The sequence below is a fragment of the Anolis sagrei genome, chromosome 2 (assembly GCF_037176765.1).
Source record: "Anolis sagrei isolate rAnoSag1 chromosome 2, rAnoSag1.mat, whole genome shotgun sequence".
Classification (NCBI taxonomy): Eukaryota; Metazoa; Chordata; class Lepidosauria; order Squamata; family Dactyloidae; genus Anolis; species Anolis sagrei.
The window spans coordinates 245,076,034-245,090,018 of record NC_090022.1 but is presented as its reverse complement, the minus strand read 5'-3'; the positions used below and the strand labels follow the sequence as shown (position 1 = coordinate 245,090,018).

The window sequence follows — 13,985 nt, the reverse complement described above, 5'->3', positions numbered from 1 at the left end:
AAGGATATGGCCTCCTGACAATATTGGGCTCTAGATACTTACAACCTCAGCTAAAACAGCCAGTGACTAGGAATAATGGTTGTTTCAATACAATAACATCATGTGAGCCATGGGTTCCCCATCCCAGCTTTAAAAAAAAACCCAAACAAACAAACAATCTAACCTGGATAAGACGATTTGTCTGAATTTTGAGCCAGTTGGTTTGCTTTCATTTCCCTAAGTTGCTTGATACTCTTGTCTTGGCATGCTCCATATTACTTCAAACACATTTTCTGTTGAAATCAAGAGAGTTTGTTATTGTTCCTTTGCTTTGTCCCTGACATTTCTGTACTAGGGAGAAATATATGTTGGTTAAGAATAATAATTATTTCTAACAAACTTTTCAATCACTTTCACAGGGGGATTGCAGGCCATTGCAGAATTGCTTCAGGTGGATTGTGAAATGTATGGGCTTACAAATGATCACTATAGTGTCACATTAAGACGATACGCTGGAATGGCCCTAACAAATTTAACCTTTGGAGATGTAGCTAATAAGGTAGGGTTTTTTACATGCCCTTTTTATTGATTTATATAATATTAAATATTTAGAATTTTCAAACTATTGTTACTTATTGCTTTGTTTTGGTTTTTTAGCTATTCTTGGTGCATTTAAGACACAAAATGTGAACAAAAATAATGCCATTTTTTCTTTTATTCTACTCCTAAATATTTTAACATGTGAACAATGCCATAATTACACTGATTCATCAGTTGGGTTTTTTAAATAATCTACTTTCTTTTCTTTAAACAGGCTACATTGTGTTCGATGAAGGGTTGCATGAGGGCTCTTGTAGCCCAGTTAAAATCTGAAAGTGAAGATCTGCAGCAGGTACATCTTACTTCCTATTGGAATATTCCTGCTACTATTTATTTCATTCATGTTGTGCAGCACACACTATCAGTGAAGAGAAGCCTCCCAAAGGATGGTAAAACATCCAGGCACCCACTGGACAACGTCATTGCAAACAGCCAATTCTCTCACGCCAGAAGCAACTTGCAGTTTCTCAAGTAATTCCTGACACGAAAAAAGAGGATTTTCTTCCTCTATTATCTATACCCTTTCTTTTTCCATTTTTTCCATTTTCTTTTCTTAATGTTTTGTGTATTAGGCTATGTGGTGCTTCTACAGATTTTTGGTATTACAAAACGCATAATCTTTTAAATTTGGCCCTAGTGACTAGGATTTTGGGAAATTATGGTAACAGTCATCTTGAAATTATATGTCCCTGTTGTTTCAAAATCGAACCAAGTCAGCTATTCATTCACTAATATAATTTTACCTTTTACCTTTATTTTTTACTGGTGGCATCTGGGAATTTTGATCAGGAGTACCTTAGTGTAGACATGTACCTCTGAAGATAAGAAGAAGCTGACAACTTATCTTGTGCTGTTTGATCCTTCATCTAATAAAGTTGTATTAAGGAATCTTGCATTTTGAAATGTTAATGGATTGTTGGTTAATTAACTGCTAACTCACAAAATTTTATGAATGTTTTAATAGGTCATTGCAAGTGTTTTGAGAAACTTATCTTGGAGAGCAGATGTGAACAGTAAGAAGACATTACGTGAAGTTGGAAGTGTGAAAGCCTTGATGGAGTGTGCTTTGGAAGTTAAAAAGGTATAGTCCACAGAAGTATCTGTAAAATATTTAGAATCATTTTTCATTTTTGGGAAAAAAAATCCCAAAACGCTGAAGAGGAATTCACCAGGAAGCGCTAATAATACTAAGCCAGATGGACAATTTATCTCATAATAAGACAGCTTCCTGATTTCCTGAGGCTTCAATAACTGGGGGAAATATCCAGAATTTTTGTGTAGTCTCATTTGCCCCCTTTTCTCTTAAAGGATTTGGCACCGGGGGGGGGGGGGGGGGAATGAGGATTAGGAAGTTGCTAGAAAGTGAAATGAAATAACTTGCAAATTGGCCCCTTTCTGTTTCAGTGACAGAAGACCTCTATGGGCAAAGCAATTGTAAACCAAGTTTATTGCACTTTAATCCTAGCAAAATCAGATGAACAAGTAGATAGATTTCAGTGAAATTTTCCTGATCATATTACAATACTGACCTTGCATCTTTAATTAAATGAAAGTCTCATTTAACCAGCATTGCTAACTTAGTAGACATATTTAGCATTGCACTGGTGTTCTGGTGTGAGATTTTATAGGAGTGAAGCAAAAACTCTTCAGATTTTTTTGCAGGTGTTCTCTACCAGACCATATCCAGTCCTATAGTTTTACTACTATAGTATCAAAATTGTCATGAATTTGTTTAGTTAAAGGTTGCATACCAGAACTGTAATCGAATGTTTGTTGTCTCTGTAGGAATCAACTCTAAAAAGTGTACTGAGTGCCTTATGGAATTTGTCAGCACATTGCACTGAGAATAAAGCTGATATCTGTGCTGTGGATGGTGCTCTTGCCTTTTTAGTTGGCACACTCACTTACCGGAGTCAAACAAATACTTTAGCCATAATTGAAAGTGGAGGAGGAATATTGCGTAATGTCTCTAGCTTGATTGCCACAAATGAGGACCACAGGTAGGTCTACTGCCCAGTAACTTCTTTTTGTTTTTAGTTTATGTAAAGTGCCTTCAGTCTGCTTGTCAGGTGAAATGAGTTTCCGAGCACCTTGCTTGTTAGTAAATAAATAAAATAGCATATATCCTAAAATGAACAATTTAAAAAAGCTAAGGGGTTGGGAAGAAGAAATCAAAAAGCAAATTCAGATATCAGAGCTTAATACAAATGAATTTTTTATGAGAATCAGATGGAATGGAAGCTTTTCAAAGAGAGGAAGAAGCAAAAGGAGCTAGTTTATTAAGTACTACCAGTGAATGGACTGGTGGAATTAATGTTCCCCAGTAACCGTTGAGGAGGTAGCAGTGGTAGCCTATTTGTTAGCAAAGTTGATAGGGTGGGCATGCTTCTAGTGCAGCTGAGTCATATGCTTCACAGGGTCTACTTAAAACATGTGCTGTAAGCCAATCAATTTATGAAAAGTACTAATGAAGCTGGTGTTTATTTGACAATTCACAAAATGTTATATTGAAGTAGGCAGGTATTATGATTGAAGTTATCCTTAAAATTACAGTATGTTCACTTACTTAAACATTTTGTGTTTAAAACTATTAGCCAGATACGTGCAGTCTGAAAAGTTTCTATGGAGGAAAAAGCAAAATACTGTGGTTAGTTGTACTAGTTGTATTGGGATGCACATATCTTTATTTTAATTATAGTAGGCACTTCAATTTCATGGGGATTCTGCAAAAGAAAAAATAATTATCATTTAAAAACCCAACTTTTTTAGGAATACCAACTTCTGGCAGAAGTTAACTATTAGGGCTATGCAATCGATTAAAAATGCTTCAAAAGTAATTACAAAATTAGGAGGCCCCTGCATTTTGTTCCTAAAGTGCTTTTAAAGTATTGTTAGTAAAAAAATGTGTTACTATTTTGTGAAGGTTATTGTGCGTGGGGGGGGGGGGGCTTCCGGGTCTCTTTTCTCCCTGATTTTTAGAGTTATTGGCGTGAAACGTGTTACAATACTAGAACACGTTTAAAACTGTAACCCCACCCCCAAATTTTCAGAACATTTCACTCATCTATTGATTTTTGGGATTTTTTTTATTTTTACCAAAAACAAACAACAAACAAACTACAAGAGCTATGTCCTGTAATTTCCCTACAATAACACAATATAACCAGAATGTCATTTCCTCTAAGTTTCAAAAAGATTAGCACATCTCCTGATTTTGGGGGGATTTTTTAATTTTTTATCAAAAAAAATTAATTGCTATGGCTGGCTGGAGTGGGTGAGGTGATATTTCTTAAGCACTATATTAAGCAAGAATAAAGTCTCCCAAAACCCAGGGAATTTTATAGTTTGTTTCCCCTTCAAGGATTTGGACTCCATGCTTTGATTTGTGGCTGAGATAAACAAGTGGTTGAATTTTTTTTTTTTTTTGCTGGTTTATGCACACAGAGATCACACTAGCGCTAGAAAATGCTACCAAAGCAAGTTGTAGCTGGGTGAAAAAAATGGTAGTGTGCTTTTTGGCTCTGTGCACACAGAGAACAATGTAGCCCAAGCAGTAAACCTCAAAAATTCTCTAAAATGCAGCAAAAATATAAATCAGTTAACGGTAAAAGGCACCCACCCACCCCAAAAAAGAATAAGCAAGCCCCTGCCTGCCAGTGCCTGTCTCAATGTCTCTACAACATGCAAAGCTTCTCTCTCTCTCGCCTTCTCTTTCCCCAGTGCAAAGAGTCAGCCTCAGCTACAGTAAACTATAACCTAAGCAACAATTAATGGAGTCTTTGTCTCTCTTCTCCAGTGTAACCCTGTGCCCTATGTCTGCCTGCTAAGAAAGCTAACCTGGCATGGAGTTCCTCTATTTCCTTTCCCTAGCGCAAGCGGAGGGTGCAGCGAGGCACTGGGGAAAAGGAGCAATGGTTGCAGCTCCGTTCCCCCCCCCCATGCCGGTTAGCTAATTTTTAAAAAAAAAATTGGCACAGACAAGGCCCACGCATCAGATACCACATCATAACTACGACTCTCACAAATTTGATCTGGCTTATGATGGGTTATGAAAATTTTGCACAGCTCTATTAACTATAGAGTCATCCTGGATGATCTATAAATTATTAGACATACTGTATTAACCAAATCCATGAAAAGTTAAATTCATAAAAGTTAAACCCACAAATGTGGAGAGCTGGCACTACCAGTTTTTGTTTTTTTTACTCTGCTTAGTTAAACTTCTTACTACAGTCCAAAGGGAAAAAAGCAACAGAAACACATACTGGCATATGTGCCGCCACCCTTTGAAAATACTGCCAATGATTTTTTCCCCATCTAATAATAAATGTTAATAGGCAACTAAAATGGTCAAATGTCTGGAGACCATGCCCTATGAGAAGCATCTTAAAGAACTGGGTTTAGCGTTCAGAGGAAATGGTTGAGAGGAGACTTGATCACCTTGTTTAAATATTTGTTAGGAAGAACTTCCTGACTGTAAGAGCTATTAAGTAGTGGAACTCTCTGTCTCAGAGTGTGGCAGAAACTCCTTCCTTGGAAGCTTTTAAACAGTGGCTGAATAGCCATCTGTCAGGGGTACTTCGATTGTCCTTTTTCTGCATGGCAAGGGGTTGGACTAGATGGCCCATGTGGTATCTTTCAACTTTATTATTTCATGATTTTAATGTTGTGTATTTTGTTTTTTGTTTCCTTAACTGTAGGCAAATTCTAAGAGAGAACAGTTGTTTGCAAACCCTGCTGCATCACTTGAAGTCTCACAGTTTGACCATAGTCAGCAATGCATGTGGAACGCTGTGGAACCTCTCTGCACGCAATGCAAAGGACCAGGAAGCATTGTGGGACATGGGAGCAGTGAGCATGCTCAAAAACCTTATACACTCAAAGCACAAGATGATAGCCATGGGCAGTGCTGCAGCTCTAAGAAACCTAATGGCAAACAGACCTGCAAAATATAAAGACGCTAATATCATGTCCCCAGGCTCAAGTTTACCATCCCTTCATGTCAGAAAGCAAAAAGCACTTGAAGCAGAGCTAGATGCTCAACATTTATCTGAGACTTTTGACAACATTGATAATTTGAGTCCCAAAACATCTCATCGCAATAAGCAAAGACATAAACAGAATCTGTACAGTGAATATGTGTTGGATGGTAGCAGACATGATGACGGAGTTTGCAGATCTGAAAATTTTAATACTAGTAATGTGCTTTCACCATATTTAAACACAACGGTGTTGCCTGGGTCTTCCTCCTCAAGCAGAAGTAATGCAGAGAGTTCTCGATCTGAAAAGGACAGGAGTTTGGATCGAGAGCGTGCTCTTGGATTAAGCAGCTATCATTCAGCAACTGAAAGTTCTGGGAATGCTTCGAAACGAATAGGAATGCAGATCTCTACTGCTGCAGCTCAGATTTCCAAAGTAATGGAAGAAGTGACAAGCATGCATCTTCCACCAGAAGAGAGAAGCAATGGATCTGTAACTGAAATGCACTGCTTGTCAGAAGACAGGAGTGCTTTAAGAAGGACATCGGCTGCCCATTCTCACACCAGTGCTTACAACTTTCCAAAATCTGAGAACAGAACGTGCCCTGTACCTTATGCAAAAGTGGAGTATAAGAGAGCGTCTAATGACAGTTTGAACAGTGTCAGTAGCAGTGATGGATATGGCAAAAGAGGACAAATGAAGCCTATTGAATCTTATTCAGAAGATGAAGAAAGTAAATTTTGCAGTTATGGGCAGTATCCCGCAGACTTGGCCCATAAAATACACAGTGCGAATCATATGGATGACAATGATGGAGAACTAGATACTCCAATAAATTATAGTCTGAAATACTCTGATGAACAGTTGAATTCTGGAAGGCAGAGCCCATCACAGAATGAAAGATGGGCAAGACCCAAACACATAATAGAGGAAGAAATAAAGCAGAGTGAGCAAAGGCAGTCTAGAAGTCAAAGTGGAGCATATCCTGTATATACTGAGGGTGGTGACAGTAAACATATGAGCTACCCGTCAGCTTTTGGGCAACCTGAGTGTGTGTCTCCTTTCAGATCAAGAGATTCCAGCACTTCGGAACAAAACAGATCGGGCTGCAGCCACGGAATAAATCAAAAAGTGAACCAGTCTTTACGTCAAGTAGATGATTATGAAGATGATAAGCCAACTAATTATAGTGAGCGTTACTCTGAGGAGGAGCAACATGAAGAAGATCATCCAACCAATTATAGCATAAAATACAGTGAAGAGGAGGACCATGTAGATCAGCCTATAGATTACAGTCTCAAATATTCCACTGATGTTCCCTCTTCTACACAAAAGCCATCTTTTTCTTTTTCAAAAAGTCCATCTGTACAGAGTTCTAAAACAGATCATATTTCATCCAGCAGTGGAAATACATCAACCTCTGCTGGCTCAAAAAGACATCATCAGCTCCATCCAAATTCTGCTCAGGGAAGAACAGGTCACACTCAGAAACCTACATCTAGCAAAGCACCCTCTATTAACCAAGAAACAATACAAACATATTGTGTTGAAGATACGCCAATATGCTTTTCAAGATGCAGTTCTTTGTCGTCTTTGTCATCAGCTGAAGATGAAACAGGACGTGATCAAGCCACACGTGTAGCAGATGCTGACAATTCTTTGAAGGTAGGGAGAATGAAAGAAAATAGTGGGAATCTGTCCGCAGCAGGTACAGTAAATGAAGCCTCATCGGCCACTCAGCACATTAGAACAAAATCAAATAGACTTCAGGCTTCTAGTCTATCTCCTTCTGAATCAGCAAGACATAAAACAGTTGAGTTTTCTTCAGGTGCCAAATCTCCTTCAAAAAGTGGTGCTCAAACTCCCAAGAGCCCACCTGAACATTATGTGCAGGAGACACCACTCATGTTTAGCAGGTGTACCTCTGTAAGTTCTTTGGACAGTTTTGAGAGCCGTTCAATTGCTAGTTCAGTTCAGAGTGAGCCTTGCAGTGGGATGGTAAGTGGTATTATAAGTCCAAGTGACCTTCCAGATAGCCCTGGGCAAACGATGCCACCAAGTAGAAGTAAAACCCCACCACCTCCACCAGTGACTCAAGTAAAGCGAGAAGCAGCCAAACCTAAAGCACCTAGTACTGAAAAAAGAGAATCTGGACCAAGGCAAGCAGCTGTAAATACAGCTGTTCAAAGAGTGCAGGTATTGCAAGATGCAGACACATTATTACATTTTGCTACCGAAAGTACACCAGATGGGTTTTCTTGTTCATCAAGCCTAAGTGCTTTGAGTCTTGATGAACCATTTATTCAGAAAGATGTAGAGTTGAGAATAATGCCACCTGTTCATGAAAATGACCATGGGAATGAAGCAGAACTTGAACAATCAAATGAGACAAAGGACAAACAAGAAAAGAGTATAGAAAAACCCACAGAAACTGAAAAAGATATATTGGATGATTCTGATGAAGATGATATTGAAATTTTAGAGGAATGTATTATTTCTGCTATGCCAACAAAGTCTTCTCGTAAAGCCAAAAAGCCCTCACAAACAACTGCTTCAAAGATACCTCCACCTGTAGCCAGGAAACCAAGCCAGCTTCCTGTATATAAACTTCTCCCTTCTCAAAACAGGTTGCATTCGCAAAAGCATGTTAGTTTTACACCTGGAGATGATATGCCACGAGTGTATTGTGTTGAGGGCACCCCAATAAATTTTTCAACAGCAACATCTCTAAGTGATCTCACAATAGAATCACCACCAAATGAATTAGCTGGTGCAGAGACATCTGTAACAGGGGTGGAATCAGCTGAATTTGAAAAGAGAGATACCATCCCAACAGAAGGCCGAGATACTGATGATGGTTACAGAGGGAAAAATTCAACTGGGACTATTGTGGGGTTGGATGATGACAAAGCAGAAGAAGGTGATGATATCCTTGCAGAATGTATTAATTCTGCTATGCCAAAAGGGAAGAGTCACAAGCCTTTCAGAGTAAAAAAGATAATGGATCAGATCCAGCAAGCATCTCCACCGTCATCAATAAGTAATAAGAATCAATTGGAAGTTGAGAAAAAGAAACCAACATCACCAGTAAAACCTATGCCCCAAAGTAATGAATACAGAGCACGTTTACGAAAAAACACAGAGCCAAAAAACAATTTTAATAGTGAGAGGACTTATACAGATAACAAAGATACAAAGAAACAGAACCTTAAGAATAACTCAAGAGATTTTAATGATAAGCCTCCAAACAATGAAGAACGTACAAGAGGAAGCTTTGCATTTGATTCTCCCCACCATTATACTCCAATTGAGGGAACTCCATATTGTTTTTCACGAAATGACTCCCTGAGTTCTCTAGATTTTGATGATGATGTAGATCTTTCAAGGGAAAAGGCAGAACTGAGAAAAGGAAAAGAAAGTGAAATTAAATCCAATTCCAATACAGAACAAATTTCAAGTCAGCAGTCAACTAATAGAATGCAGACTTGCCAAAAACATACTCCAGCAGTGAGAAATCAACCCAAGAGTCTGATTCAAAAGCAAACCTCTTTCTCTCAGTCATCCAAAGATATAGTAGATAGAATTGCAGCTACTGATGAGAAAATGCAAAATTTTGCTATAGAAAATACTCCAGTTTGTTTCTCTCGTAATTCTTCTCTGAGTTCTCTGAGTGATATTGATCAAGAAAACAACAACAATAAAGAAAGTGAACCTGTGGAACAAATAGAACCATCTGAGGCACAGATAGAATCAAATCGGCCACAAGTTTCTGGCTATGCTCCCAAGTCATTTCATGTTGAAGATACTCCTGTATGTTTTTCAAGAAACAGTTCCCTTAGTTCTCTTAGTATTGACTCTGAAGATGATCTTTTGCAGGAATGCATTAGTTCTGCCATGCCTAAAAAGAAAAGGCCTTCAAGAACAAAAGGAGACAGTGAAAAAAATAGTTGCAGAAACATGGGAGGCATTTTGGCGGAAGACTTAACACTAGATTTGAAAGATATACAAAGGCCTGATTCAGAGCATGGTTTCTCACCAGATTCAGAGAACTTTGACTGGAAGGCTATTCAGGAAGGTGCTAATTCAATAGTCAGCAGTTTACATCAAGCTGCTGCCGCAGCATCACTATCAAGGCAAGCTTCATCAGACTCAGATTCAATTCTTTCATTAAAATCTGGAATTTCCTTAGGTTCACCTTTCCATCTCACGCCAGACCAAGAAGACAAACCCTTTACTAGTAATAAGGGTCCAAGAATAATTAAACCTGGAGAAAAGAGTACATTAGAAACTAAGAAAGTAGAACCTGAAAATAAAGGCATCAAAGGGGGAAAGAAAATTTATAAAAGTTTGATTACAGGCAAAGCTAGGTCTAATTCAGAACTTACAAGTCACCTGAAGCAACCATTGCAAACAAATATGCCTTCTATTTCCAGGGGCAGAACAATGATTCATATTCCTGGAGTTCGAAATAGTTCGTCAAGTACAAGTCCGGTTTCTAAAAAGGGGCCACAGCTGAAGAGTATGGTTTCCAAAAGTCCCAATGAAACACCGAGTTCTACTAGTTCTCCAAGAGTAAGCAAACCGTCTATGAAATCAGAGCCAAGCCCAATATCTAGACAGCTATCCCAACCAGGTGGATCAAATAAAGGAACTTCGAGGTCCGGATCTAGAGATTCTACACCTTCTAGACCACAACAACAACCGTTAAGTAGACCTCTGCAGTCACCTGGTCGAAATTCAATTTCACCAGGCAGGAATGGCATAAGTCCCCCTAATAAACTTTCCCAGCTACCAAGGACATCATCTCCAAGTACTGCGTCAACCAAGTCCTCAGGTTCAGGAAGAATGGCATATACATCACCTGGCAGACAATTGAGCCAGCAGTCTATAGCAAAGCAGACAGGACTGCCTAAAAGTACCAGTGGTATTCCTAGAAGCGAATCTGCCTCAAAGGGATTAAACCAAATGTCTAGTATCAGTGGATCAAGCAAAAAGTCTGATGTATCTAGAATGTCTTCAGCAAAGTCAAGTGGGAGTGAATCTGACAGATCAGAGAGACCTGTTTTAGTACGTCAATCAACTTTCATTAAGGAAACTCCAAGCCCCACTCTAAGAAGGAAATTAGAAGAGTCTGCTTCATTTGAATCTTTGTCTCCTTCTAGACCAGACTCTCCCACCCAGTCCCAAACACAGACCCCAGTTTTAAGTCCATCACTTCCTGACATGTCCTTATCTACTCATTCAGCCATTCAAACGAGTGGCTGGCGAAAATTGCCTCCTAGCCTGAGTCCTTCTTTAGAATACAGCGATGGTAGGCCAACAAAACGACATGACATAACTCGATCTCATTCTGAGAGCCCTTCCAGACTGCCAATTAATAGATCAGGGACATGGAAACGAGAGCACAGCAAACATTCCTCATCACTTCCTCGTGTGAGCACTTGGCGACGGACTGGAAGCTCCTCCTCAATTCTTTCAGCTTCTTCAGAATCTAGTGAAAAAGCAAAAAGTGAAGATGAAAAGCAGTATGTAAGTTCTTTTTCGGGACTCAAACAAGCTAAAGAGACGCAAGCACCTACAAAAGGTACTTGGAGAAAGATAAAAGAAAATGAAATTCCTCAGATAATGACAAGTCCTCCCCAGAGTAGTTCATCGGGTGCTGCTAATGGTGCTGATTCAAAAACTTTAATTTATCAGATGGCACCTGCGGTCTCTAAGACAGAGGATGTGTGGGTGAGGATTGAGGACTGCCCTATAAATAACCCTAGATCTGGAAAATCTCCCACAGGAAAGACTCCTCCCATTATTGACAGTGTTTCAGAAAAAGGGAATGTAAATAGTAAAGATTCTAAAGATCTTCATGGAAAACAAAATGGAGGGAGTGGAAATGTTCCAGTTCGCACCATGGGTTTAGAACATTTGAATTCATTTATTCAAGCAGATAGTCCGGACAAGCAAGGAACTGAAACAAAACCTGTGCTGACCAACCCTCCCCCTCCCCCAGAGACTAGTGAAAGTACTGTTAGTGAACGCACCCCCTTTAGTTCCACCAACTCAAGCAAACACAGCTCACCCAGCGGTGCAGTTGCAGCCAGAGTGACCCCTTTCAACTATAATCCAAGCCCTAGGAAAAGTAGTGTGGATAATAGTTCTGTCCGGCCATCGCAGATACCAACACCAGTAAACACCAGTACAAAAAAAAGAGATTCAAAGACTGAAAATGCAGATTCAAATGGTGCCCAGAGTCCCAAGCGCCATTCTGGATCCTATCTGGTGACATCTGTTTAACAAATAATTCTGATGTGTTATGCTATATGTGGAAATTTTTAATGAAAGTATTCCTTTTCCTCCTTTTTTGTAAATAGGTTTGATTCTTGTAGAGGGTCCTTGTTCTGGAAGCCATATTTGATATTCTTTATTTTCACTTATTATATTTGAGGGATTCCCAATTGATATTGATAATTTAGCAATAAAATTGCTAAAGTGATATTTGTACAGTATGTTTTACATATATTTAATTGACATCCCATACCCTTTCTTTGTTTTGGTGGGGTGGGGGAATTCAGGAAAGGCAAACACCAGAAATTAAAATAAATCTAATGCTTTTATCATTCATTCCTAGATTTGCAAAATGATTAAAGTGCATCAGGGAGAAGAAATTGGTATTTATGCAAAATAAATAGATAAACAAATAAATAAATGATTCCATCTTAGTATTTGTGAAGCCACCAAATCACGTAATTAATCATGTGGCTGTGAAATTCACAGTAATATGGTTTCTGCTGAACAAGCCTGTTTTTCTGCATGAATAGAACTGATGGTTCATTTTCTGAAATGATGATTAACAATTCTGTGGTCACATATTGTGTATAGATAGTTATGGTGTAACGATTACCTTTTGGTTTTGTGCTCTGGAAAAAGAAGAAAGGAAATCTGTGTATGTGCAAACCTTGAACAAAATTATTTTATCAGGACTAGATTTTAACCGACGGTAGGTAGGTTTTTTGCTATGCTGTAACTTGTTGTATATTCTGGTATTTGAGATAAGATGATTGCTCTTTTATTAATGAGACATGGGCAAGGTCTCAGCAGAACTAAATGAACATTTCAGAATAAATTATTGCTGTATGTACAATTTGTTGTGTTGTTACTTTTGCAGTACATAAGAAATCAATGTTTAATTTTGATATTTTTGAGAAATCCTCTTCATAGATATACTAATGCACTTACTCAAAAGGGCTTTGGGGATAATCTATATTCCATTGAAGTCAATAGAAATATTCATAGAGATTTTAATGGCTCTGGATTGCACCCACTGCCTGTTACAGTCACACACTGGTCCTCTTCCAGTTGATATTAGCTGTTAATATTCAGGCACAACAGCTGCAGCATTAGGATAGAGCATGGGGGTTTCAGTTGAGATTTCAATTGGTTCTGAGTAGAGAGAGAGGCTAAGAGAAGTACTTCCATATGTATATATCGATGCCAAAAAGCATAGCTTTCATATTGCACAGTCTGGAGTGCTATTTGGTGTACAAATAATACCTTTACCGGGGGAAAATCTGAGGGACAGTTGCGGTTGGAAGTTTGAGTATTTTTTCATAAGTTTTCTTTTAATAAATTGGATAATACACTTGAGACTAATATACTGATTCAAGTGTCCTAGTAGAAGAAAAAACAAGATTTGTACCTTAAGCTGCTCTGGATAAACCAACTTTGTATTTGCATATGCTTTGACTTTAGAGACCTTCATTAGACTGTTTACAACAGAAGTACTCTGCTAAACTTAAGTGCCTCTATACAAAAATAGTTACCTGCGTGTGTGTGCACATGGTTAATTAAAACAGTAATAAGCAAGTAATAAGCAAGTGTTATCTCAGGCTGGTTTTCATTATGACAGTTATACATGTAAATCATTAGATAGGAGGTTCAAGATGTCTTCACATATGCCAGTTTAACTAATAATAAAGGCAGTGTTTCTTATTTTGAGACACACTAGAGCAGTTGCTCTTATCAATTCTGTTTTTTCAAAGCAGTTGTTAAGCTTGATGTTCAAACAGTTGAAGTGGCCTATTTTGCTTATCACACCTTGATTTAGCTTTATATGGGGCAAGACAGAAAGAGCCTTTGCTTTATGCACTTCTCCTGTGAAACTACAAGGGGGAGACTAGAAGTTTCTGTTTTTAGATTAACCAGAGTTTGTGCCTAAACCATAAAAATGTAACAAGAAGCTGTCTTTATAAACATTGCCTTGAAATTAACTAGTTGTTACTAAAGGGTTAAGACTTACTTGCAGTTTGGATTCTGTTTTCAACTGCTTTGATTAACCTAAAATGGAAGCAAAAGATATTAAAGTCCTCATAGTTACAATGGAGCAGGTGATAGTAACATACACTTAGTGTTAAATCGTGGCCTGACACTATATG

General features: G+C 38.4%; 1 protein-coding gene across 5 annotated transcripts in view; it reads left to right on the top strand.

Annotated features, from left to right (window-relative positions):
- The window catches only part of APC (APC regulator of WNT signaling pathway), an 88,055-nt gene extending 75,361 nt beyond the window's left edge, over positions 1–12,694 (top strand). For all 5 annotated transcript variants that reach the window (XM_060761897.2, XM_060761899.2, XM_060761900.2 and 2 more), the window contains 5 exons: positions 399–538; positions 794–871; positions 1,544–1,660; positions 2,365–2,579; positions 5,280–12,694. In XM_060761897.2, the coding sequence (XP_060617880.2) occupies positions 399–538; positions 794–871; positions 1,544–1,660; positions 2,365–2,579; positions 5,280–11,847 (7,118 nt within the window). In that variant the 3' untranslated portion in view covers positions 11,848–12,694. The remainder of the gene's footprint in view (positions 1–398; positions 539–793; positions 872–1,543; positions 1,661–2,364; positions 2,580–5,279) is intronic.
- The last annotated feature ends 1,291 nt before the right edge of the window (positions 12,695–13,985 follow it).